This window comes from Myotis yumanensis, unplaced genomic scaffold, assembly GCF_028538775.1.
Source record: "Myotis yumanensis isolate MYYU_CA2020_CCGP unplaced genomic scaffold, mMyoYum1.0.hap1 SCAF_2, whole genome shotgun sequence".
Lineage (NCBI taxonomy): Eukaryota > Metazoa > Chordata > Mammalia > Chiroptera > Vespertilionidae > Myotis > Myotis yumanensis.
Window position 1 is genome coordinate 161,641,985 of NW_027223753.1, and position 27,459 is coordinate 161,669,443.

The 27,459-nt window shown below is 43.3% G+C and overlaps 1 protein-coding gene across 26 annotated transcripts in view; it reads left to right on the plus strand.

Annotated features, from left to right (window-relative positions):
* The window catches only part of KALRN (kalirin RhoGEF kinase), a 635,703-nt gene that overhangs the window by 450,507 nt on the left and 157,737 nt on the right, over window positions 1–27,459 (plus strand). For 11 of the 26 annotated variants that reach the window (XM_070406353.1, XM_070406356.1, XM_070406366.1 and 8 more), the window contains exon 34: window positions 8,321–8,404. The exons of 9 other annotated variants lie outside the window; for them this stretch is intronic. In XM_070406353.1, coding sequence (XP_070262454.1) covers window positions 8,321–8,404 — 84 coding nt within the window. Of the gene's footprint in view, window positions 1–8,320; window positions 8,405–12,250; window positions 13,709–27,459 lie in introns of those variants that run through there. 6 more of the 26 variants (XM_070406375.1, XM_070406377.1, XM_070406379.1 and 3 more) reach the window with 1 other exon arrangement.

Sequence of the window (27,459 nt, forward strand, 5' to 3'; positions counted from 1 at the left end):
GTGCTGGGCATTCAAGAAATTACAAAGATGAATGTGACAGATGAGATACATGCTTACCACACAAACGGAGGTATACCCACATGGAACACAAATTTAGCCTGGGGACCAGCGAAGACTATTACACCAGAGTGAAATTTGAACTTGGTCTTAAAGTTCATCTTCCTTTCTATTTCTCGTCCTTTGTATCAGTTTTGATCCCAAAATAAGTATTATAATCACAGACAGTATGTAAAAGACCAGTACTGCTGACACATCTGTATCAACAGCAGTATTTCATTTTGATGTAGAATTACACTTTTCTTTAGCTCTGATGGGAACTATTCAAGAATTCCCTTAGAATTTTTACCAAAATCTTCTTTTACTTCCTCATCCTCATCTAATATTTAAACAAGTAGTAGCATACAATAAGTACTGTTTTACACTTTTCTCATGTAACAAATCTGGGAAATTTCATAATGGGATATGTAGAGCTTCTCTCTCTCTCTTTCTCTCTCTCTCTCTGCTTCACTCTTTTTTATGGCTACATAATATTCCATTACTTATGGTGCCATAATTTATTTTACTAGTCCTCTATTGATGGGTTATGGGATGTTTCCAGTCTTCTGCCATTACAAACAAAGCTATAATCCTTATACAGGTATAGTGTCTCACACTTTCGAATTGTGAGTATATTAATAGGATAACTTCCTAGAAGTAGAATTAGTGCATCAAGAGAATATGCATGTTAAATTTTAATAGACATTGTCAAGTCACCTTCTACATGTTGGAGTAATTTATACTCCTTCCAGCTGTGTGAGTGCCTGTGTCCTACAGTCTTGCAATCTAGTGTATCATTAACATTTTTATCTTCTCCAATCTGATATCAGATTCTTTAAAAATAATCTTTATTATTGCTCTTCTATGTTTTGTTTAACTGGTAATATTATATTATATTATTTTTATTGAAATGTATAGTATTTAATCTATACTATTACCTACTGAGAGTTATGGGCTCATCTGGTTAACTAACTGTTATTTATACTCTCATTTTTATGAATAAAATGCACTCCTGATGATAAATATCTTTAATATGATGGTTTACATTAAAGCTTAAAATTTTTAATGTAACATATATATGTTGAAAATGCATAAAAACTACTGAACAGGTGCATGGATAATTGTAAAGTGGACATGCATGTAATAACCACGCAGGTGACGAAAGCCAGACATTGCCAGCTTTCCAGAAGCTTCTGTGTGCCCCTCCCTATCACAACCTGGTCCTTCTCCCCAGAGGCAACTATTCTCCTGACATTCATAATAACACCCTTACTTTTCTTTATAATTTGACCTCCTATGTATGTGTTCCTAAACAAGATAGTTTCACTATCGCTGTTTTTAAATTTCACATGACTAGAATCATACTGTATGTTTTTGTGTGTGTGTCTTATTTCTGTCTCTCAACACTTACTTTTATAGACTTCATCCATGCTGATGTATAGAGCTGTTCATTCGTTTTCATTTCTGTATAGTATTCCATTGTATAAACATGCCACAATGGACTTGTCCATTCTATACATGGGATGTTTGGAGCTAGTGAACAGTGCTGCTATGAATATTCATATATATATGCACATGTACTTGAGTGTACTGCTAGGAGTGAAACTGCTAGGTGAAAAAAAATTTCTAGGTGGTAGGGTATGTTTATATATATCTTCAACTTTATGGATGATGTAAGCTTTGTTTTAATGCTGGTACCAAATTTACACTCCTGCCAGTACATGGGAAGCTTTCCGTGGCTTTATATTCCTGCTTCTACTTGAAATTGCCCGACATCAGCTTTCTTGCAGGTCTGGTGGGTATGTAGTAATACCGGGTTATGGTTTGCATTTGCATTTCCTGAATTACTAATGAGGTTGGACACCTTTTCATGTCCTTATTGGGCCTCAGGATTTTCTCCTTTGTCCCTGTTCAAGTCTGTGCCCCTGTTTCTAGCAAGTTTTCTTTGGGGCTTTCTTTCTTGGTGATTTTAGGGGTTTTTCATATATTCCAGACATTAGTCCTTGGTTGGTTCTATATGTGGGAAATAACTGCTCTCATTCTGTGGCTAGTCTTTTTACTCCCTTTGTATTGTCTCAATAAACGTATAATTTAACATTTAAGAGCAATACATTTGTAAACTAGAGACGCCTATGATGTAACATATGAGACAGTCCTTATATTTAGTGTTTTAAAACACAACTCACCATTTATGTCTCCACAGAATAGTACACCACTGTGGAGACTGTGTATACAGTGCAGACTTCCGTCAGTCCTAAGTCTGCCTCTGTTCTAATGAAAGAGTACAAACTAGTTGCTTCTTTGAAATGTATCTGTCTGTTGTATTTTATATATTACGTGACAGGTAATACAGCCAAAGCAATGAAATGTGTTGGAAAAAAAGATGATGAATACATTGGACTTGGAGCTGGGCTCTCTGACAAACAGATCTCAGGCCTACGAAGACAGGGATTGACTCCACAGACTGATACTGCCCTCCCTCCGCATTGATGGGGCGCCTGTATAGCCCACTCCCCTCCAGCCACTGTCCTATTACACGTGACCTATGGAAGAAGCTTCCTAACTGGTCCAGAGAGTCCCTCTTATCTCCCTCTCATCTCTTCTCCCCTCTGCAGCCGATGTGATCTTTGAAATGCAAGCTCTCCCATCACTCTGTGGTGTCAAGCCCTTCAGTAGCACCCCTTTGCTCTTAGGATGAATATCCAAATCCTCAACAAGACGTATAAAGGCCACACAATCTTGGCCTTGGCCCACTCCTCTAGCCTCACTGAGGCCACTCTTCCTTTTGTTTCCTGCCTGGCAACCTCCTGACCTTGCTCAGGTCCCTTCCCAGCCCAGGGCCTTGGCAAAGAGACTGTTTTCTCAACCTGGAAATTCTTTCTCCTCCCCCCGCCCCACCCCACCCCCCATGTGACAGTCCACCCCTTTGCCCTCTCTTCTCCTGATCTCAGCCTGTCCTGTCACTCTCCTCCCTAAGTCGTATCTCTCACAGCACTACCTAGGACCATCTGTGTAAGCATTCGCATGGTTATGCGACTACCTTCTGCATAAGACTCTAGGTTTGTTTTATATCCCCACTGCATCACCGAATCTAAGTACTGATCCAGAGGAGGCACTTGGGAAATACTGGTTAAATGAATAAATGAGGAACAAATAAACACAGCGCATTATGGGTAAGAGAGAGATCTACAAGTTGAGACTGAGTATAATTAAGAAAATCAAACTCCTGGTTTGATAAGTTCAGAGGAGTTTCAGCATTGGACTTTACTAAGTGGGTAGAACTTGACCAGGCAGCATTTGTGTTGGGACAGGGAAGGGAGAAAGGAGAATATAGGACAGTTTGGACCCTGCAGAGTAGATACGCCTGGTTGAAGTTCAGGGTTTGTGAGGTGAGCTGTGGGAAATAAAACTGGGATGATTGGTTGTGTCAGATCATGGCAGACCTTGGACATTGCTTAAAGGAATTTAGACTTTACCGATTAGCATCCAAGAAACACTGGAGTGAGTTTTTTAAAGCATGTTGGTTATGGAATTACTTTTATCTTCATCTGGATGAATCGCTGTTCTTTTATCCTCTCATTCTTTCTCTAGACTCAGGTTGAGTCTAAGGTTAACCTAACCACAATACTCTGAGTCTCATCCTTTCTACCCGCCTCCAGTATATCAGTTCAGTGCCTCCTCTTTCTCCTGTTGTCAAACAACTCCTTTTCCTCTGCCGTCTGACACATATGTTACTTCCTGCTCCCAGCGAGATCTGCAATTGAGCTTCTACCCCTGACTCTTCTTCCTCCAGATCCACACCAACCTTCAACAATATGTTGCTTTAATTCCATGACAAAATGCCCAGAGTATATCCAGGAAGGGGTTTCACTCCTGGTGGCAGTTCCATATTTACTCATTCGCTCCCACGTGTGTGGAGCACCTGTTTGCCAGCCGCTGCTCCAGGACGGAGAAGCAGCAGTGAGACAGAGCAGGCCAGTTCCTACCCTTGCAAATGCTGAGTTCTACTGAGCAACCAGGAAACCAGCAAGCAGATATAAGGCCAGCTGGCGACGCCAGGAGCACGTTACTGCTGGTGCAGTTATTGTAATTGGTTGCCTGTATGTTTCCAATTTGACGTTCGGCTTTTCCTCAGTCTCAGCATCAGAAAATTATTTCCTTTTTCTCTCAAACCAGTAACATGGTTTGACTTCCCTTTTGGGGGCAGAACAGCATGATGTTCCCAGATACACAGGCTTTATCTGTGGATTTCTTTTCGGCTTATTTCCGGGTAGCCAGTCTGTTGGAGTCCTGAGAATGAAGCTCTCAGAATTCCTGCCCTCCCCACTCCCAGCCCCCAGGCATCAGGTATTGCTTACCCTTTGTTTAAATCCTTTCAGTAGCCTCCTATATGCCCCCTCTGCTTTCTGGGATTTTCCCATGCTTTTTATCTTTTCTACTAACACCAGATTCATCTTTCTATAACATTTCTTTCAACATCTCACTTGTCTGTTAAAAGCCTTCAATAGCACATTTCCTTAGGATAAAGCACAGGCCCATTTCCAAACACAGTTATACAGTTTTCCCTCCTACACATGATCCTTTAGAGACGCTTATCTGTTATACACACTGTAATGCACCTACCTTAGATTGAACCATAAGAAACTGCCAATTTTATGCATCAAAAATGGTCAAATATTGGCTATTTATGTTTCAACCTAATTGCACTTATCCACGTCATTGGCTGCCTGTATGTCTTTCTCCCATGTTATACTGTGAGCCCCCTGATGATCATGTCTTGGTCTGATAATGCTTATGTCTTCACTGTCTGTGTAAGCATCTGGCACATAACAGCTGTGGGGTTCCAGTGCCCCCACCCATGTCACACTTTGCTCCCGCTGCTTCCATCTGCTGAAATGCCCACTCACTTTGCCAAATCATATCAGGCCCACCCTCCATGATGCCTGACTCACATCTCCTTCTTTGAAATGTTCACTATTTACCCACATCACCCTCCTACCACCACCTCTGAGCTACCAATATTGCCCCCAAAATCAAATACATTTGACCCATGAACAACAAGAGGGTTGGAGTGTTGACCCCTTGCACACACAAAAAAATCCATGTATAACTTTAACTCCCCCAAAACTTAACTAATAGCCTACTGTTGACTAGAAGCCTTACCAATAACATAACCTGTAGATTAACACATATTTTGTGTGTTATATACTGTATTCTTACACTAAAGTATATCAGAGAAAAGAAATGTTATTAAGAAGCTCATAAGGGTCTTAACTGGTTTGGCTCAATGGATAGATCATTGGCCTGTGGACTCAAGGGTCCCAGGTTCGATTCCAGTCAAGGGCATGTACCTTGGTGGCGGGCACATCCCCAGTAGGGAGTGTGCAGGAGGCAGCTGACCAATGTTTCTCTCTCATCGATGTTTCTAACTCTCTATCCCTCTCCCTTCTTCTCTGTAAGAAATCAATCAAATATATTTTTAAAAAAGAAGCTCATAAGGAAGAGAAAATACATTTACAGCACTTACGTATTTATTTTTTAAAATTTGTGTATAAGTGGACCCACATAGTGTTGTTCCAGAGTCAACTGTATTGATTTTTAATGCCCAGGGCCTACGTAATATATTTTACTTTGTATTTGCCACATTGCTTGGCATAAGATTACACTCCTAACCATGAGCATGAAGATCTGTGTTTCTAGCCCTTATCTTTCCCCCTGGAGCTGGCACCACATTTCCAGCTGCCAATGGCGTCGCTGCACTTGGGTGGCTCCCTGCACTCTGCTCAGCAGAACGGAGGCTGAACTCTCGTCTGCCACCTCCCAGAGCTGCTCCTTTTCTGAACCCTCACCCCCAGCTCTGCCTCTGAGCCATCTTGGTTTTCCTTCCTTCTCGATCCTTTTCCTGAAGTGGATCCAGTGGATCTCGCCGTGACTGCACGTTCCTCGGCCTGGCTTTAGATTTGCATACACTAATAAAGTCTGTTCCTGGCGCTTCAAGAGGAGAAGTGTGCCTCCCAAACCCCGTAACAGGCTGCAAGCCTAGGGCCTCCGACACACAGGCCCCGCCCCAGGTCTGCCCCTCTCTGGGTCCTTCGCTGTCTGCAAACCTGTCTTCTAACTTGAGTTTTCTGGTCCTTATGTGCGGTTATCTCCACTAAAATATAATGACACTTCAAATTATAATCGCCTTTGTCTACCAACCAGACTGCATCCTGTCCCCAAATTATTTCTCTGTCCTGAGAGCTACGTTTCTTACGTTGTTGGACGTGTCTTTGCCACTAGAGTGACTTCTGGGGCCCCTTCGCTCAGCACTTTATGAGACAGCACCTCCTGCCAGTTTGCTGGTGTACATGGCTTAGCTTTTGTCTCAGCAACTGAATCCCAACACCCATGAAGACAAGGCTCGTGTGTGATACCTTGTGTTGTCTACAGTGCACTGAGGTAGCGTTAGGCATTCACAGACAGTGCTCAGAAAATTCCTGTTTGAACGATACGTGTTGTGTGTATAACTTCTGTCTGTGTACATTTATGGATTTGCATGTGTCTCTAGATGTATTTCCCATACATGCTCTAAGAAGTAGTCATTCACGTGGCCTGGGAGGCAGGGATGGTTTGGATATTTTCCCTGACCATCAGGCCCGTGGCATAATAAACCAGTGAGTCATGTGCTCCGGAAGCTCACGGCTGTGACTCTCACAGGTGGAGGGCCTCCCTGAGTCCCAGCCTGCAGGTGCTTTTCCTTCCCACCTGCTTGGGAAAGGTCTTCCTTTTCCCTCTAATATTAAAGACTAATATTTCTGTTAAACATAAATGAGAAATGTGTATGTGTGTGTGTGTGTGCACGCGCGCTTATATGTATACACAGGGAGGGGTAAAAGTAGGCTTACAGTTATTCTTATGGTAAACAATAATAAATAATAATACCAGAATAAACTCTGTGTTTTGTGTACTTACAACTGAAAACCTACTTTTGCCCCACCCTGTACACGTGTATATGTATATACATATGTGAATGCATATATGTATATATGAAGGAAATAAACCAAAATATAAATAGTGGTTATTTCTGAATGGTGGCTTTTTCCAAATTCTCTCAGGTAAGAAAGTTACTTTTATTTTTTAAAAAAACCCAATAGATGTTATTTTTAAAGAATAAGAAGGGACACAATTAGTATATTATTGCTGAGGTCCATCCTATGTGTCGTCCAAGGACAGGGGATAAGCAGGTGCCTAGGAGGGAGCACGTAATCAGCTTCTCGGTATCTCAAGATGAGACAGAGTGACCAGAGGGTGACTGGGACTGACGTGCAGGCTGGGCCAAGGCTGTGAGCTGCAGAACTGGCAACTTTGTTTGTGAAGGTCAGGAGCCTTGGTCAGTGAAAGGAGCAAGAAGGCAAGTTTGGCACATGGTAAGGAGATGAGGAGAGCTTGAAATATTCTTTCAAGTTCATGATGAGATTTCATGAAGACAGGTGCATTGGGAGAGAGAGAAAGCAGACCTGCTTCAAGTTTGGTTGTAATGCCTTGTGGTTCCAGAGAGAGGGGGGTCCAGAGTGACTCAGTGTGGGGGCACGAGGACCCGGGAGAGGAGGCACAGAGAGCCTTCATGAAGGAAAGGGGTGGGTGCTGCATGGGCAGGAAGGTTTCCAATAGGAGCTGCATCATCACGTTAGGTCAAGACCCATCCCTCCCCACCTCTCACATCCTCCTCCTCCCCCCACCCCCACCCCAGTCTAAGGGCAGAGGGAATGTTTCTGGTAAGAAGCCTTGATAATAAGGCAGTGTTTAATCTTTCTGAACTTGAAACAGAACAATTGTACATGAAACAAGTATTTTCAAGGATGTTTCTTCCACACTGTCTAGTTTCATAGTTCCCTCGGAAGGAGGGTTCCCTGCGCAGAGGGAGAAATGGGAAGAGGAAAAACAGGGATATTGATTCTTCCTCTTTCTCGGGGTGCTGTGCTGGAACGGGGACCACCCAGCCTGTCCCTCGGGAGGGAGCATCGCGGAGGTAACTGCACCCTCGAGGCCTCCCTGCTCCTCACTGAGCTGCCCAGCCAGGAACCTCCTCAAAATTCAGGATGAGGAGCCCTGGGCTCGGTGCGAGCAGCAAACATGCATCTAGAAGCCAAAAGGAGGCCCCTCAGGCAGAGTAGACAGCATGAAAGAGCAAACAAAATCACAAAATTAACCCTTGAAAAAGAGCTAAAATGAAAGGACAGCACAGGGTTTTCATGTCTTCTCCATATGCACAATTCAATATTTTTCCTATTCTGTGGCTCAGTTTTTGATGCTGATGGCTGCATCCAGGACAATTTCCAGTCTGGGCTCTAGTTTGAAAATCGCGGTGGAGGAACACCACCAGCACGTAAGTCCCCACCAAGGGCCCTGCCCACCACCCATCTACCCTACCCGGAGACACAGACCTTTCCCTCAGAGTCCCTGCGGCCCCTGGCAGGCCGAGGAAAGCGCAAAGGCTGCCTGCAGGGAAATGGCCCCGGCATCACCCACTGATAATGACAGCTGCCTCCTGCCTTTCCTACCAAACTCCTCATCTGAGCCTGGCATTTCATGCACAGTCTCTCACTGATCCTCACAACAGTTCATTGAGGTAAGTGTCATTATCCTCATCTTGCAGAAACGTCACTCAGAGAGGTGAAATAACTTGCCCAGGGTCACACAACCAGGAAGTGGCAGCTCTGTGATTAGAACCAAGGTCTTTCCTAGACATCCACTATGCACACTGCCTTCTGCTGGCCAAGTCCACTACAGACAACAATGACATGATTCAGGCAGAAACACACAAAGTGACATATTGGCCCACCTGGTGTCGGTCCTGTCATTTCCCCCTTCCTGGTCCACTGAAGGAAACATGCCTGAATTAAAATACCGAGAACATCCTATGTTCCATGTGTTGTTGCATGTAGCAGTCGCTCACTGCCTTCTGTGCCTAGCACAAGCCAAGAGTGTAGAGGAGGCCGCTTACTATGTCTCAGCCACTGGAGTGGTCCTTCAGGCATATCCCTGCCTCAGTGGTTCCCTAATCCATCAGATAGAAATATCCAGAACATATAGTCAACTGAAGATGCACTTAAAACATATTGCAAAATAGTTGCCTTAAACTCTTTGTGGAACAAGAAACAGTATAAATCTATAATATAATAAATATGTTCCCCATTGGTGGCTATTTTTATTTCACTGATGTCCAGTGATGTCTCTTGTGCACCCAGGGATGGCAGACATCTCTCTGTAGCTCAGAAAACTCCTATTATGAGTGTCTAGTATTAGAATGAGACCTACAGTATATTAAATAAATATGTAAAGCAGTTATATGAAGGGGTCTGAGCCTGAATAGTGGGAGATGGGAAATCTCAACACAGGCCCCTCCCCTCCAAAAAAAAAAGAATGCTGGAAGAGCTGGTTAATCAAAGCCACTGTTCTATCAAAGTGGGTCTCACTGATTCTTGCTCTTCGTGGAAAATGCCAAAGCCAAGAGCTGTTGGGTAGTGTGTGCTGGCAGATGTGTAAATGCAGTGGAAATGCTGCAAAGCTTCGGTTTCCCAGTGATGGAATGGTTGGGACATAGAAAAGGCCTCTGTGCTTAGGATTCCAAATCAGGGAAGTTAGAATTACTGGGAAATTCTTCAAAAAGCTAATTCCAAGCCCTACCTTGGCCTACTGAATCAGAATGCCAAAGATAGAGGGTGATTGGATATGGATGATATGTGAATTTCAAGCTGAGTTATTTTCTAAATAATAGAAATCATTAGTGTTTAAGAATAATTAATGACTTTTTTTTTACACTTCCACTTAAACTTTTCTCACTAGCCCTTTCCTCAGGCCAGATTTTGTGCATGAGATTGTGAATGACTGTCATTTACCTATGCATTGGTGCGAGTTGCTCTTTCAGGGTACCAGCTGGGCTGTGTAAAATAATGGCTCCCCATGTAAAAGTGTCTATATTTTCCCAGGGTCTTAGAGGACAAGTGTTCGGTTTGCCTACATGCACTTATTTCTTACGTGTCTCATGTATCAAACCATCATCAGACAGATTTGCAGGTGCACGGAGACAATCACAACTTGAGGTTTAAGAGGGATACAATTTTTTATGCAAAATCTAATGAATATATATAATAAAGTGACTCACACCACGTGTAGCCAGGTCCTTGAGGTTAAGATGGATCCTCAAAATATGCGAAGGGTACTTCCCGAGACACTTGGAATCCACAAGCACACAACATACATATCTCATCTAGCAGATGGAGTCTCCTTTACAAGAGGCAGCATGGCACTGTGGGTAAGGATAGCTCTGGATCAAGCCCATCTCGATACCCACCTCACCCCCCTCCACTTCCAGTTGTATGATCCTGGGCAGGACCTCTCATGCTTCAGTCTGCAAAATGGGGGTAATGGTATTACCCACCCCGTCAGCTGTGCTGCAAATTATGTGAAATGATGCACGCCAAACACACGGTACTTTGCATGACACATGCTAAGCCCTCAACAAGCATGAGCTGATAATAGTAAGAATAATAAAAATAATGACATAAATTAGATCTTAATAAAAATATTTTTAAGAACTGTTCTCCCTTTCAGAATTTCAACAACTGTATAAAGAATGTCAAACTGAGTATTTCTAAAACTATTGAATTCTGCCACTAAAATAAATTCTACAGATCTTGTAGCACATATATACACTAAACTGGAAATGACGGTGAATTAAGATTTAGGGGACTAGCTAATCGGGACAGCTGATGCCACCCCCCACCTAATCCCAGGGAATGTGATAGGATGTGAAATTTAACAGACCCCTCTTCCCTGGTAACTGTGAGCTTGGCGGCCACCACTACCTTCACTAGGAATTACAAATGCATGTACTTTCCTCAGAATCTCATCTCCATTCTAAGTCCTCAGTACCCCCTGTCTTCCCCACAACTCAGGGTGACCACCATTTGAACCCGATGTTGAAGTGTTTTCTCTCCCTTAACGAGCAGTTTTTGCTGGAGTTCTTACTAAGGCTTTGAAACTGCTGCTCTCATTTGTATAAGGCTAGTATGAGGAGCCTTTGACATCACCAGCTGAGCCACAGTCAGCTGTGAGATCAAACTCTTTAATGTATCTTGACCTTTTCTCTTGGCCAACAGCCACTGCTGTTTCGAATATGTCACTCCCCCAATCCCACTAGAAGTTGACTTTCTTGGAGGGACCACTGTTCTTAGAGAAACAAAGATCCGTTACTTCAGATGGCCCAGTAGAGGTGGTGTAACCAGCCTGGACCGTAGAAGCTGGGTTTGCATCATGGCCCAGGTGCTCTCACTCTCTCACTCAGGCACCCATTCCCTCAGCTGGCCCAACCAACCCCATGCCCTGGAAAAGTTACAGATTGCCACATGTCGCAGACCCATTACTGCTAAAGATCTACTGCATAGATGGGTATGCTGTTCTAAGTTTCTTTCCCCCAGTTGAATGTCATGGCAAGATTTGGTAGGGTGTAGGGACCCTAAAAGGGTTGAAACAAAAAAACAAAGCAAAAAGGCATAATAAACACTAATGATCGTTGCCACTAGGACTTCATATTTAATGCATCTCTATGTATATTATTCCTGGCTCTACTGCTTATGGGTCTAGGACAGTGGTCGGCAAACTCATTAGTCAATAGAGCCAAATATCAACAGTACAATGATTGAAATTTCCTTTGAGAGCCAAATTTTCTAAACTTAAACTATATAGGTAGGTACATTGTTATTAACTTAATTAGGGTACTCCTAAGGCTTAGGAAGAGCTACACTCAAGGGGCCAAAGAGCCGCATGTGGCTCGCGAGCCGCAGTTTGCCGACCACGGGTCTAGGACACTGGGAAGCCACGGCAGGATTGTCCTACAGGGGACTAATGAGAGGAACAGTGTGTGGATTTGAACCCTAATCAAACTGGCTGGCAAAAGTGGCCACTCAGCGATCCTCATCTGTGTCCTGGGCCTGCCTGGTCTCGTCTGAATGGTCAGCCCAAGGAACGCCCTCCCAAGCACTGCTCGCTCCTTCACCTCTTCTAAAACCATTGTGTATTTGCCACATTGCACTCTGTGCACTGGGTCGCTAGAAGTACAGTAGGTTGCACTGATGATGTAACTCCGTTTTCTATGAAGGGCTTCGTGATCTCATGCAAATTTTTGGAAAGTCATATGCAAATCACAGAGCCCCGGCCCTTTTCTTAACAGGATGGCAACCTGGCTCCTCGGTGGCACCTGGGACCTGGAGATCCTTTCTCCACTTACGTTTAGCGCGCAGCCTGGGACTTGTCCCTGCAGCTCTCCGGGGTGCCGTGCCGCCGTTGAGACCTCCCACCTGGACTCCCATCACCCACCTCTCTTGAGACTGCTCTGGCAGGGCTGGTGTGGGCTGCAGCCTCTGCCCAGAGGGCAACATGTTCCAAGAAAAATCTACCCCCTGGGCCGTGGGCTCACCCCTCAGGGCTCCCTGCTTCTCTACTGGGTGCAATTCAAGGTTGCCAATCTTCTCTCCAAAGTCTAAAATGGTGGGACAGTAGGGAACTATGAGAGGCCTCATGACCCAAGATACTTCCCCCAGCTCCCAGTCTGAACCCCAGGAACCCCAGGCCCTCGCTGCCCTAGAGGTCTACGGTGTCAATGGACAAGGTCAATAGAGGAAGGTACTTGTCTCTGGAGTTTTTCTCCAGCTTGACCGTGTCTATTGTCAGTAGCCCCCAATCTGGAAAATGCCATCTTTCTAATCTAGCCTGCCTCCCCCACCTCATGAGAAAGAGGGAGGAGGAAGAGGGGTGGTTTATGATAGAGAAGAAGAGGGTTTACTCTAGCTGTCCCCAAACATTGGCAAACATCCCCCAGCAAATCTATCTGCTTCAGCCTACCCCGGTTGTGTCAAGATTTTCTAGTTTCTTCCTAACCTCACTCACTCCCAGGGTCTCTGGTTCAGAGACCTCCCTCCCGACCTCCCGCTGCGTCCAGATCACCCTGTCAGGAGGTGGGTGGGAAGTAGGAGAAGAAATAAATTAAACGCTCTGGTGACATGTTGATCGTTGTGGAGACTGGAGGATGGGTACGTGGGCGTTCATTATACCATTCTCTCCACTTTTGTATATGTTTGCAATTTTTCATAATAAAAAGTTAAAGAATAAAAAAAAAAAAAGTCCTTCAGCTTCTGAGACTTAAGAGAGAGCCCCAACCCCTAACAGTTTCCTGGAAACCCCACATTAAGGCAAGAGGCAAAGATGATTCCATTACATATATATGTATATATATATTCATTTTCTAATTTTTTAAAGGCCCATTGCTTTATTTTCAATAGACTAAACCTCATTTCTAAGAGGGCCCAACATTGGGCTCACTCTCCCCAGCTGGGCTATGGGGGAGGGCTGGGTAAAGGGTCCTGAAAATCCTGAAAGTTTACACTTCCATGTGTCTCACAGTCGCACTGTGAGGACGGGGTCTGTTCAGTGTTCTGAACTCGGGGAAGCGCGCGCTCAGTGCAGGTCGTGCTCTGGATTGGCACCTGGCTCAGGAAAGGACTGTCTTTGTACTTGAATTTAAATCCAATGGAGAACCTTAACACGGGCATTTGCATGACTGAGAATTGCTGCTGTCTTTTTTCCATATGTCACTTTCTCGAATGTGTTCTAATAAAATGATTCTAAAGCAGGCTGTTGATATACAGTGATTTATAAATACTTTCTGTCGAGTGCTGAGGCCCTTAATTTTTTTTTTTTACCAAGAAACCTCCCTGTCCCGCTTCCTGGAAAGATCTGTCTAGCTGGGGACAGATGCCCTGAGCGTGCGTCTGGCAGGATGGCGGCACCACTACGGTTACCATCACTAATAAGAATTACGTCAACCACAGCAACGTTGCCTTCTAGTTGCCTAGCAGCAGAATTTATTCCCCAAAATGAAGAGGGCCATATGCAGTAGATGAGTGTGGTGGGGAGGAGGTGGAGGAGGCAGGGCAGGAACAGGCCTGTGAATCAGTGGACCAGGGAGCAGGGGAGTGGAGAGGGCCGGGTGGAAGGAGAGACAAAGGCAGCAGATGATGGAGAGGCAGAGTTCAGACCCGGTCTGATCAGTGATAAATCTCAGCACATTCAATGGTAATCAGTTGTTAAACTTCATTTATAAAATTGCACCATGGCAAGTGACAAACCTCAAAAATCTCATTAAGCAAACTGGAAGCTAAAGGAGAAGATAGGTATTCCCAAAGATATCTTGAGAAACACTTTTTTTTCCCCAATCTTCATTCCCCTTCAGCCAGACAGGTTAGGCCACCGCCATGGCCTAGTGACAAACTTGGGCTAGTTCTTTGGGAAAGGAGGCATCGTTAGCCTTACAAGGGGCAGCAAAGGCAGAACCAGACAAAGAGGCTTCCATTTACACACACCTTCCTCATCCCAGAGGCCGGGAAGGCCCTTGATGCACGTCATCTCCTCTAATGTTCACAGCCATCCTGAGAAACAGGCAGTACTGCCTTCATTTCCAGATGAAGCACCTGAAACTAAGGGAAATAAATAACTTGTGCAAAGTCATAAAGCTAGAAACTTGCAGATCTGTGATTCAAGTTGGGTCTCTATTCCTAAGCCCCTGCTTTCTCAAACCACAGGGCTGATGGCCCACTGCCCAGCCTGGCTCTCCCTTGTACACTGCATGGCCCTCACTTTAATGAACTGTGCATCTTCTGTCTGCCTTGGGGGCAGGGGGAAGGTAGAGCCAGCTCAGCTCTCCTTGTGTGGATGGAGATCCCTTCCAGACCAGGGTCTTTGCAACCACATCCATGTGCCTGTGACTTAATAGTGTAGAGCACAGGCTGTTGAGGCTGAGATCACCATTTGGTTCCCATAAGAATATGCTCACTCATCAAATATTTGATCGCCTACAGTGCTAAGCATCATGAATTACGGGGGCAAATACTTATAGACTCAGCCCCCGTGTTCACAGATCTTACCAGTAGGACAGACATTAATCAGGTGACACATGAATGTAATTACAGCTGGAAGGGACCTTGGAGATCATTAAGATCAACAGATGACATTGAGACCCGGAAATGCTAAGCAATTTGCCCAATGCCATATAGCCAGTTAGGGACAGAATAAGGACTGGAATACAGAACTCCTGATTCTTATTCACAGACAACTCTTTCCCTATCACATCACAGTCTAATCTGTTGCGCACCCATGGACTGCCCCCTAACCCTGGCCAGCCATGTAAACATGTTGATCAATCAGTACATTATCCCCAAACCAACTACGAGAAACCAGACGGCCTATTTGGTAATGCCAAACAGTACAGTGAACCATAGCCCCGAGGATGGCATCTACCAAGCTTTGTCTGCAGGAACAGAGAGGCAAGGCTCCCCTGCTGTAGCCACACTGCCTGTGAAGGATGTTCACAGGTGTTAGGTGTTTTGGTCTGACCCCAACATTTTCTCATCTCCCAGGTTCAGCAGTCATTCAGGCACTCATTAATTAAGCACATATTTATTGAGCATCCCTAGGTGGCAGGCACAGTTTTCAGAGCTGAGTAGGGCACACAGCAGTGAGCAAAATGGGCTGCCCTTGTGGAGTGTACACGCTAGCTGGGGGAGACAGACAAGTACATAACACAGCATCTTAGAAGGTGATAAATGCTACAAAGAAAAATAAGAAAGGGATGTAGGGAGTGCCCAGAGGAAGGGAAGCATTTTTAGGTAGGGTGATTGGGGAAAATATCTCCCTGAGAAAATGATGTACTGGGGCATCATTTTATATTCATATTCATTCTCTCTCTCTCTCTCTCTCTCTCTCTCTCTCTCTCTCTCTCTCTCTCTCTCATACATATAGCTGTGCAGTGTGACTTGAAAAGTCCCATAAGCCTTCCTCTACCTCCTTCAAAAAAATAAAGATTTCTCAGTAGCAGATCCCAGAGCCCAATCCCCAGCTTTCCTTTCTTCCTTTGCGCTAACAGTGGTTCTCACACTTGAGCATACATCAGGATCACCTGGAGGACTTAAAGCACAGACTGCTGGGCCGCACTACCAGAGTATGTGATTCAGTAGGTCTGGGGTGGACACATGAATTTGCATTTCTAACAAATTCCCAGGTAATGCTGATGCTGCTCATCCAGGGACTACACTTCGAGAGCCACTAGGTGAAGCCATATAGCTGTTAGATCCCTGTAAAAAACAAACTATTATCTGAGTCTGGCCAGTGTGGTCACAGTTCAATTTCCAGTCAGGGCACATGCCTGGGTTGCGGGCTCAATCCCCAGTGGGGGGTGTGCAGGAGGAGCTGATCGATGATACTCTCTCATCATTGATGTTTCTATCTTTCTCTCCCTCTCCCTTTCTCTCTGAAATCAATAAAAGTATTTTTAATTAAACTATCACCTGGAGCCGAAACCGGTTTGGCTCAGTGGATAGAGCGTCGGCCTGCGGACTGAAAGGTCCCAGGTTCGATTCCGGTCAAGGGCATGTACCTGGGTTGCGGGCACATCCCCAGTGGGAGATGTGCAGGAGGCAGCTGATCCATGTTTCTCTCTCATCGATGTTTCTAACTCTCTATCTCTCTCCCTTCCTCTCTGTAAAAAAATCAATAAAATATATTTTTAAAAAAAAACTATCACCTGGAAAGGACACATCCATTCATTAGGATCTCTGGATTCAAAGTAGCTCTCCGAAGAGCAGGATCCTTCAGAAATGTGACTCTTTCCTAACTGGGGTAAATTTCGGAAGCCACAGCCCAAAACCTCCTGGCATGGAGGAGTCAGAGCCAAGGACAGATCCTGAAGAGGTGGTGACAACAGTATTTCATTGCTAGCCTATCAATGCTCTGCATCTTCATAGCATTTAATACTTTTACAAGCCCTTTGCCCACTGCTCTCTTTGGAGACAGTTAACCTATTAGGTAGGCAGAACAGGTGTCATTATTACATATCATAGATGAGAAAATTGAGACACAAAGACATTACATGGCCTCCCTTGGGCATGAAGAATGAGAACCCCTTGTGGCCTTACACCTTGCCCCGTGTTCTTTCTTCTTTAACACTCTTCATGACATAGCTGGAGCTTTCTCTTAGGGCTTCTACCTGGGCCGTTAAAATCTAGGACATAGAGTCACTCTTTGCCTGTCGCTCTGTTCAAAATCCCACTGCTTCAAGCAGATGATTCATATGGGTGATTAATTGCAGCAAACACTAGGCCCTGCATGAGTTTTCTCTGCTATAAATGTATTTTTCCTCTTCTACCGCCAGGTATTGTTCAGAGAAAATGCTAACTCATTTTGGCATTAGCCTAAGCTAGAACTAATCATTATGAAAGCAAACCTGCTGGGGGAAAAGCACACACAATACTTTCCAAAGACAAATAGAAATGGCATTTTGATTATATGTACCGTTGCTTCCATTCCATTAGTAGAGATAATTGAAAGTTTTCTGTATCACAAAGCACACAGCAAAAAGAGAGAGGATTTTGTTAAATGTGATGGCTGGTGAATCCCATTTGCAGGTATTTAAATATACCAGAAAAACATCATGGACATGAAAGATAACTTCCAGTACTTGCCCTTCTGGTTATTTTCTCCACAGTGAGTGAGGTCTCCCATTGAAGCTCATAGACAGTGACCCAAGGTTACAAGGAGCTGTCTCTCTTCAGCTTCCATACTGTTTTTGACCATCCAGAAGCTTAAAGTTTTCAAAATTTAAAACTGTCCTCATGGGCCCAGCCAGTTTGGCTCAGTGGAAAGAGCATCGGCCTGTGGACTGCAGGGTCCCAGGTTTGATTTTGGTCAAGGTCATGTACCTCGGTTGCAGGCTCATTTCCCAGCCCTGGTTGGGGAGTGTGCAAAGGCAACCAATCGATGAGTCTCTCTTACGTCAATGCTTCTCTCTCTGTCTCTCTCCCTTCCACTCACTGAATATAAATAGAAAAATATCCTCAGGTGAGGATTTAAAAAAACAAACAAACTGTCCTCATTGGTCTCTCAACCCATTGATATTCTGACATCTTCCTTTGGCACTACCATTGGAATCCCTCATTGACTCAGTAAACATTTATTAAGCACTTAATGTATACCAAACCCTGTAAGAGCCACTGGACAGGCTATAAAAATGAGCTAGATACAATCCTATAATACAATATAATTTCACTCTGTGAATTATGTGGAATAATCAACATGCAAGTGTATTCTAGATGTAGATTATAAACCCCTGTGAGCATCCCCTCCTCCATTTCTATTGTCTGTACTCACTTTGTACTCAGATAAAACTAATTGATGAGTTATGTTAGCTTCAACACAGAGGAAAGACACTAGCCCTGGGAGGAAAAGAGGGGTGAGGCAGAAGCTCTGCTCTGTGGTTGGAGCACACATGGAGATCTGCGTCAGCCGAGGCATGGCAACAACGGGGCAGCGGGACCTAAACTCTGCTGTAGATGTTGCACATGTGGATGATGGCAAATTGAATGTGTGAGGGTCATAGAGATTGGGGGATTAGAAACCCCATATCGATGAAAGATCCAGTGTGAATGTGTTTTTGCTGAGTTTTATATTCCAAAGTGTGCTGTAAAAATGACCATCCCTTAAAAACACCCACTGCAACACAGGGACTGAACATGTAAGAAAATAGGCTGGATTGGGGGGTGGGGGATGGAGTGGGCTGTGGAGGACTCAGTTAGTTGGGTCAGTATGAGAGACTCTATGAGAAGAAGAGATGCAGACGATAACCCAACAATGTGAGTATGTGTGTGTGTGTATGCAGACCTGTACACAAATACACATACACAGAAAGGTGCTGAAGGCCAGTAAAAAAGACTTTATGAGGATGTGACCCCTTTAAATAAATTCCAAACTCATAATAAAAAAAAAGACAAGTTTAGAAAACCAAAAGCATAGTCATAAAATAAGGGTAAGATTATAGTTCCGGTGACCAAACGGCTGAAGGAATTCCACTGACCCACCTGCCTCCCATGAGTGTGCATCAGCTTTCAGTCCCCTCCCACCGCAGGCAGCGGCTCAGGCTGACCCATTCTGCTTTAGGCTGGGCTTTGTGAATGGTGGGATTTCAAGACAGGGACCCAGGGCAGATATGCAGCCGGATCTCAGATCTGTCCTTTGGACCCTATTTCTGGCACCTCTGCAACATGGAGAGAATTTTCACAGCACAGGTGCTGTATCCAGGCTTCCCAGTGACCATCAAGGGTGCTAGTGGCATGGTAACATGGCCAGGTCTACAATGGGTGAGTGTGGTCATGGGTAGTGGTAGCCACAGGGAGAATTTAGAGGGTTCAGAAATAGCAGTGATGGGGAAAGGGTCTCTGTGTATCTGCCTTTGAGTTTCTGGGGTGGTAGAATAAGGATGTTATTCTATTTGTAAGGATTCCAGGAGTTCTGTTGCCTGTTGATGGTGACCTTTTAATGGGCCTTATCCCCAAGCACAATGTGGAGTTTTTAGATGTGGCTGTGCTGGATTCTGCTGGGTGGGGGTTATGGCACACATCAGATGAAAGGAAGTATCATGGTGGGTGGGCCTGACACCTCCTTGAAGGAGAAGCACGGTTTAGATTTCACTGGTGTGGCAGTTGTGCTCTGAGAGTGACCCCTGTGCATGGCACTTCAGTGTCGCTCAGGTATCTCCTAGATTTACAAGGACGTGTGTGGGCATCTAGGTCCTGGAAGGAGCAAGTTGGTGATAAAATTGATACACAGTTAAGTTCTTTAAGGCCGGCTGGAAGTTAGCAATGTAAATAGGAGGCTTTGTACTTCCCAGGTTCTTCTTGCATTTTCATTTGGTATTGGAAATACTGGGACTATTCAATTAACAAACTTGTTGGATATAGGCCTCAAGGGCAAGCCATCAAAAATTATCTAAGCACGCTCTGTGTACCCTGAAGGCCACACAGGCATGCTTAGAAATAGAATCGGTCGTTAAAGGGGGAGGCCCTTGCAGGGTCTGCTTGGTTGGTTGGTATTGCAGAATGTAAGTGGTGACAGTCCAGCTTAATGGCACAGCACAAGGTTGCTTCTAGGACCAGGCAGGTGCGTAGCATAGGAGCGGCCATCAATCAGCGTTTCTAACTTCTGAGGAAGGACTTTTTCAGAAATTAAAGTGATAAGGTAATTAGCCCAATAATTCTGATGGTGTTACAAAGATGATTGCTTAGACCACATGCCATTTTCCCATCATGCCCTAGACCTCAGATTTGGCTGTAATTGTCAGAAATCTGGCTAACTGGTTTCTTCTGGATTAAATGTCTTGTAAAAGAATGCACATGCCAGCAGAGGTAGGAGTAGGGTGCAGAGGGTTGAGAGAGGATAGTATCAATAGTTCCATTGGACACATTGGACACCAAGGATATCAAAGGTTATGTCCAAAGTAATGTGGTGATTTGGGTTCTAGAGGGTTCCCTCTACTATCAGAGACTATGGGAAAGGCTAACACATCCTCAGAGATCAATAAGAGGGTCATTCATTCAAAAAACAAGAGAATGGATATTGTTAATAATAGTTACTGTTTAATATCCATCGTGTCATTTATTCATCAACAAATATTTATTGAATATATACTGTGTGCCAAACACTATGCTAGACAACAACAACCACAACAAAAAGACAAGAATTTTGACCCCCGTGGAGCTTACATCCTCATGGGAATGTGGACAAGTAAAATATATAAAATGCCAAATGATGATACAGGCTATAAAGAAGAATATAGCTGCAGGGATGGGGTGAGGGGAGGACCTGAGTTCCAGTGATAGACATAAGCAGGAAAATAGGGCATAATGAAATTAGTCCAGATGATCTCAAGGCTGATAGTGGTAATGAGGCTGTGAGTGTTGGAGGAGCCCACTCCTCTGCTAGGAGCGCGAACAAGGTTTTAGAAATCTATCTTTATTACTCCCCAAACTCCCATGAAGACCTGGGGAGGGGAGGTCTTGTCTAGGAGCCGGCAGGAGTTCTCGGGTTAGATGGCCTCTCCCCCAAGCTTCATGTCTCCATTGGAGCCAAGAAGGTGCCCAGGAATGTGCCCGGAAGTAAAGGGGGACTGCAGACTATTCCCCCAGCCTCTGCCAGGAGTCAAAGGAAGCCCTTCTGGTACAGGATTAGCCAGGTTAGAGGAATCTGGATTTCATTCAGAGTGATGAGGACCTTACCTGCGGTGTGATCATACATCCGTCCTCGTTCACATGGTTAGATTCTTTACAATAAATCTAGGTATGGTCCAAGAATAAAATGAATCTAAGAACCAAGAGTTTAGGGCAGACATTATTCATAAATCTCTGAAAGCTCAAATGGGCATTGCAGATTCTGAGGAGTGTGATAAGGTATTTGTTTTATCTTTAATTGGTTTAAAATATAAATTCCCTTTGGTTCCCCCCGCCTAAATTCCCAGTAGGCTGCAGGGCCCCTCAAGTCCAGCTTGATAAAGGTTCAGAAGCAGCAGGAGGAATAGTCGGCAACCATGCCTGGTTGGGGAAAAACCAGTCACCATTACAAGGGCAGAGAGAGTTTCGCTTCTTGATCACAGAGAGCAGAGGGCCCCTGGAGACCCAGTAAAGAAGTGCAAGAATTCACATCAGAGTCTTGGGCCCTCGTAATAGATATGTTCAACCCAGTCTGCAGGAAGTATGCTGAGTTACAGTTGTAGTGTAAATGTAGCTTCCCCATTTCCTCTTCCCAAACCCCGCTTAGCACCCATTGAACTTAGGCAGCATACTTGGGGTTGAGGAAAAACTGGCTCTCTCCTCCTAGCTGCATCAGTGTATCCTCAAAAGGCAAGCTTTTGAGACTGAAGCCAAGTGAGAGAGGAGCTCATGTCTCAGCCAACACACACACACACACACACACACACACACACACACACACCCTTCCATTCATTGTGTAATTCGTTGTTTCACCTAATGCTAAGCCTTCTCTCTGGAGAAAGACATTGCAACATCCAGGCTAATATTCTGTCATCACTATACAGGAAAATTAGTCTCAAATGGTGTTGTAGCTCCTCCAGAAGAGAGCTGGTGGGGCAAGTTCATTCCAGCTCAGGTCTTGGTCCAGGAGCCAAGTGTTTTAATGACAAACAAAATCACATTCTCCATGTGGCTGTGAGGAATCAAGTATGGCATTTGGTTATTTTTTTTATTTTCTTGGATCAACACATCGGTGCTCAGAAGGGGTGCTCTGGCCATATTTGGTATAGGTCAATCGTCTTGTGGCCTGTCCTGATAAAAATTTGGCTTTGAACATGACTCAGACCTCACTTGTAGAATGCAAAACTTTTGAACTTGCATGTAGATGTAAGCTGGATGAAGAACTAGTAGAGCTCTATGGGAGCATGTCAAAGCAGACAAATAATTAGATTTGTCATTGCTACAGAGTAAGTTCCATGAGGGCGGGGTTTCTTGTCTGCTTTTTTCCCTGCTATATCTCCACTGCCTATAGTAATGCCAGAAACGTACTATGTACTGGAAGTACAGTTGCACAGTATGTAGAGTAAGTGCACTCTCCTCCATGAGCAGAAATACAGAGAGAAATATTCTTCCAGTTTTAGTGCGACCGGACTGGGAGGCAAGTGCCTTCATTGCACCATTAGGGGGTGGGAAGGAACCTGCCACACAGTGTCATATTTAGCAAAAACAAGGAGCATGTGGCTTGATTTTCAAATAATGCAAAATAGAAGACTGGCTTGATACATAATCTGATAGGCAGAGCTAAAATCTGGAGTCAAGAGCTAGGATTGATACATGGAGAAAGCAACTGAAAACCAAGCAAGGCTCCAAGGCTAATATTCAAAGAAGCAAGTGGACAGTAGAAGCCCAGGTACACAGCCAGGTGTGGGAAACGACTATGTGTGGTTTGGCCACTAACAATTCAAAGAAGTCTAATAAATGATGGCTCATTTCTCAACACAGGTTTTTCTTGTATTCCCTATGGATGAGTGTGTGTTTTTTTAAGTACTACTTGACTTCTGTAGATCATTTCTAATTAAGAATGACAAATGGGAAGATTGAAAAAGGAGAAGCACCAACCCAACAGAGCACAAGTCCTCAAAATGAAACAATTGTATGAGAAGTCAAATTTGAAAAATGTCTCTCATTTGGTTTGCTTCAGTGAGTTGGTTGCCAATGAGAATGATTAAAGTTTGAAAGACAGTGTTATTGAAAATGCATTTCTCCTCTCTGCCCTGACCCATCCCCATACTCATGATTCTCATTAAGCATTCCTGAAGCTCCAGGAAATGAAAACGTGAGAATTGATGCATCTCTTGTAAGTGAGCCCAAGAGCTGGTCAGCAATGGGTTGTGATGCCAAGTTCCTGAGGGCAAGTGAAGCTGGCTCTCAGTTTAATCTTATTGAGCTTTAAGGCTGTTTGTAAAGTACACAAAAGGAACATGAAATATGGTCCTTAACTAAAAGAATTATATATTCCACTTGGGAGAGTGAAAATATAAATACTCAAAAGAAAATTCACACTATGTGTGGAAGGAATAGCTATTCCATTAGCCTGAGAGGTCCAAAAGCTATAATGATCTCTCCTCCCTCTGTATTTCTATCCAATACCAAGGACAAGTCATAGCATGTAATGGCAGTAATCTTCAGGGTTCTGTTTTTTCTTTTTAAAAAAATAACTAACAATAACAATCATGGTAATGGTAGTAACACAACAATAATAAAATCCAATAGGTCTGCCCAAATTGCATTCAATTTATATATGTCTATATTTGTCTTATGGCCCCATTACACCTCTGTATCTTTCTTGTCTTTATTTTTCCTACCACTCTCTCAGTGTTCCTGGCCTCCTACTAATATGCATCCCTAAGACAATTTCATCCAGAGAAGATAATGAAAGCAGATATATCTGTCAGAATAAGCTAGGTTATGCTATGGTAACAAACAACTCTAAAAATATTGGTGGCTTAAAACAGCAAGGATTTATTTCTTGCTAACATAACACTACATGTTTATTATAGGTTGGCAGCAGTCTACGTTCATCATATGGAATTAGGGACTCTGGCTAATGGACCAGATTCTAAAGTTGCCAATTTCCATCTCAGACAGACAGCAAATTTTGAAGGATCTTAACCCACAATTAAATGATTCAGTCTGGAAATGGCTCAATATCCATGGCCAAAACTAGTTGCATGGCCCTCCTCACCCAACAGGGGCCAGAAAAACAATTCAGTTATATGTCTAGAAGTCAAAGAGCTAGAAATATTTAGTGAAGATAAGAATGACTATATTAGAAGTTAATATTAACTTACATTTGCAAATAATTTACATTTCATTGCTAACTCAGATTTTCACATTTTGGATCTTCTCAAGTGGTGTGTGTGTGTGTGTGTGTGTGTGTGTGTGTGTGTGTGTTTATGAATTTCAAACAAATACATTGAAGTAATGTCATTCATGTTTAAATCAGTGTTTGCTTTATGTTACTCCCAATAATTAATTTCCACTAGGCCCTGGCCATAATATTGGCCTATCTGTACTCGTTCAGTGCTAATGTCAACATCTAGTCAGAGTATAAAGATCAGAAGCCTTCTTGTTCTTGAAACTTTTTCCAGACTTAGGGAACCAATTTTTGAGGGTACAATAACCTGATGAGTCTATCGTGACATATCATAGGGCTTAATTTATTACATTATTTACATGCTAACTGGTAGAGTTCTCTATTGACATCTGGCATCTGACTTTACATAGTGGAACAGCGCAGTAGGGATGTGAACTTACTGAATCCTCTATGGTAGAGTCACTGACTAATGTGAGAACGTGATTCATGTGCCACTTTGCTCCTGTTACAAGTAGTGCTATATTATTGCATGACCTTGTTCTAGAAATCACATGGTTATTCCATTATTAAGGATCTTTGGGTATCACTGGGAAGCCAGAGCAAGCTCTACTGGAAACCACATTCAAATTGTCTGCAGCACAAGGCATTGGACACAAGCAGACCAGGCAAGAAAATACAGAATTGCAATGGGTTGGAAAGAACCCTTTGTTGTCATAAAGAAATTTGGTTTTGGTCTTAATTCTATTGACCAAGTGTATTATCTTTGAAAAATATTTTAGTGAAATCATCTATCTTATCAAAACCTCAGTTTACTCATTTATAAAATTGGAAAGTAATAGGAACTTACCTCTAAATTGTATTCATGCTTAAACATTCTGTTTTTCTATTACTGACTTAATTGAAACCCAGAAGTCTATGACTTTTAGTCAGAAAAAGTCAATAAGCACACATCCAAAGTAATGTAGAATTTGGAAATGATATTTATAAAAAGGGAGAACAATTTCATATGTAATAATTATCTGCACTGATAAAAGAGACATAGTACTATATGGCCATAATTTTTTTAATTATTCAGATTTGAAATGCAGGCAGAGGTTGTTATAAATTAACATATATTCTTATACATGTATTTACCCATTCCTTAAAAACAATATATTGAAACTTTACCATGTAATCAGTTGGGTTACATGAGCAGAGAAAGCAAGGGAATTGAAGACATTGGCAGGAGCCTTACTGGAATCCCAGATTCATAAAAAGGAAAGTGATGAAGGGAGAATGCAAAGGGTTGGGAGGAATTAAACAGCTCCATGAACAAGAGGTCCCAATGTGGTTAAAGAAAGGTCATAGTAAGAGTAATTAAATAAGCAAGTCAGAAGGAAAATAAGGAAAGAAGATCTGAGACTTCTGCTTCTTACCAAGGTAGAAACACAAGGACCAGATATACTCTCTGCCTGAAACAACAACAACAACAAAAAACAAAAAACAAAAAAAAACAAAAACTAAAAAAAAACACAGAAAAAATATAAGAAACTACCATTTTCAAGACACTGGACATCAGACAACAAAGGACAATGTGATCCCTGAGATGAACAAAGATAAGAATTACAGCAGCATATTTCTCATCAAAAACCAGGCAAGCAAGAAGTCAGTGGAGCCTTAAGTGAAGTACTCAAAGTAAAAAAGAAAATGGTCAACCTAAAATTCTATACCCAGTGCAAATATCTCTCAATAACAAAGACAAAAATAAAGACATAACAAAAGCTGAAAAAAATTCTTTCCCAGCAGATCTACACTACAAGAAATGTTAAAGGTAGTCCCCTTAGGTAGAAGGAAATAATACCACAGGGAAATATAGATCTGCACAGAGAAATAAAGAGCACTAGAAATGGCAAAAAACTTCTATATATATAAAAAACTAATATGCAAAGTGTCCCCTAGGGAGTTTGACTGAGAGAACAGGAGTTGGATCACTTGCTATGACATGTGCTGACTACCAGCAGGCAGCACGGAATGAAGGAAGGCCCCAGCTGGCAGCCAGAAGTTCCCCATCGACCCTGATCACTGGCCAGGCCTAGGGACCCTGCCCATGCAGGAATTTCATGCACTGAGCCTCTAGTAGGTAAATAAGCAAGATTTACAGGTAAAGAGGAGCATTAAAGAGACTTTAAAATTATGTTTGAAATCCTCAGAGGTAAAGGATAAATATTATGTGTGAAACAGAAACAAGTGACTATAAAACAAGACTACACAGAGATGAAGAGAGAATTCCAATTTGGAAAATAAAGCGAGGAAATTTCTTAGAGCACAACCAGAGAGATCAGAGATGGATGAAAATAATTTTAAAAAGAATTTTCAAATACTAGTAAAGTGGGGAGGATGGCAAAAATACATTTTGCCAACAGAATATGACTAAGAATTTTCCAGAAATGAAGAAATATAGAAACATTGCAGTGAAACTAGAGAAAATCAAGAATATAAAACCCTTAAAGTCAAGAGAGAGGAAGAACTGGTTACCTAAAAAGGGACAATGATAATCTTAACAATAGGCTTCTCATCTCCTACAGAGACTAAAAAGAGAACAGAGTAAGAGCATCACTGTTCTAACAAAAAATGTTGTGACCTAGAATTCTATGCCCAGCAAAATTATAACTTAAGAGTGAGGGTGAGATAAGAAAATTTTCAGATATATAAGAACTTAGAAATGTTACACATCTTAAGTTTTCACTCTTTTGCAAAAAGAAAATGAACCCAGAATGGAGGAATCTATACTAATAATAGACAGATGTGTAAATTGACTGTCCCTTCATGATGCCCACAGCCAATCAGGAGTGAGTATGCAAATTAACCTGACAAAGATGGCGGGCCTGTGGGCAGTGTGCACACGCGCAGGTGCCAATCAGCCAGGGGTGGGGCAGGAGAGCAGGCAGAGAGTGGGCAGCTTGGGGGGCTTGGCTCCCTTGGTCTCCCCAGCTTCCTCATCGCTGCCATGGAGACTGACAGCAGGGAGGAGGAAGTCCCACCCCCACAGAATCAGCCAGAATCAGCCGTTGGTCAGACAGCTCTCTGTGGCCAGTGGAGAGTCCGGTCCTGTCAGCCCAGCCAGGGGGTGGCTGAAGTTCCCAGTCCTTTTGGTTTCTGCAGCCTCTGGGCCAGAAG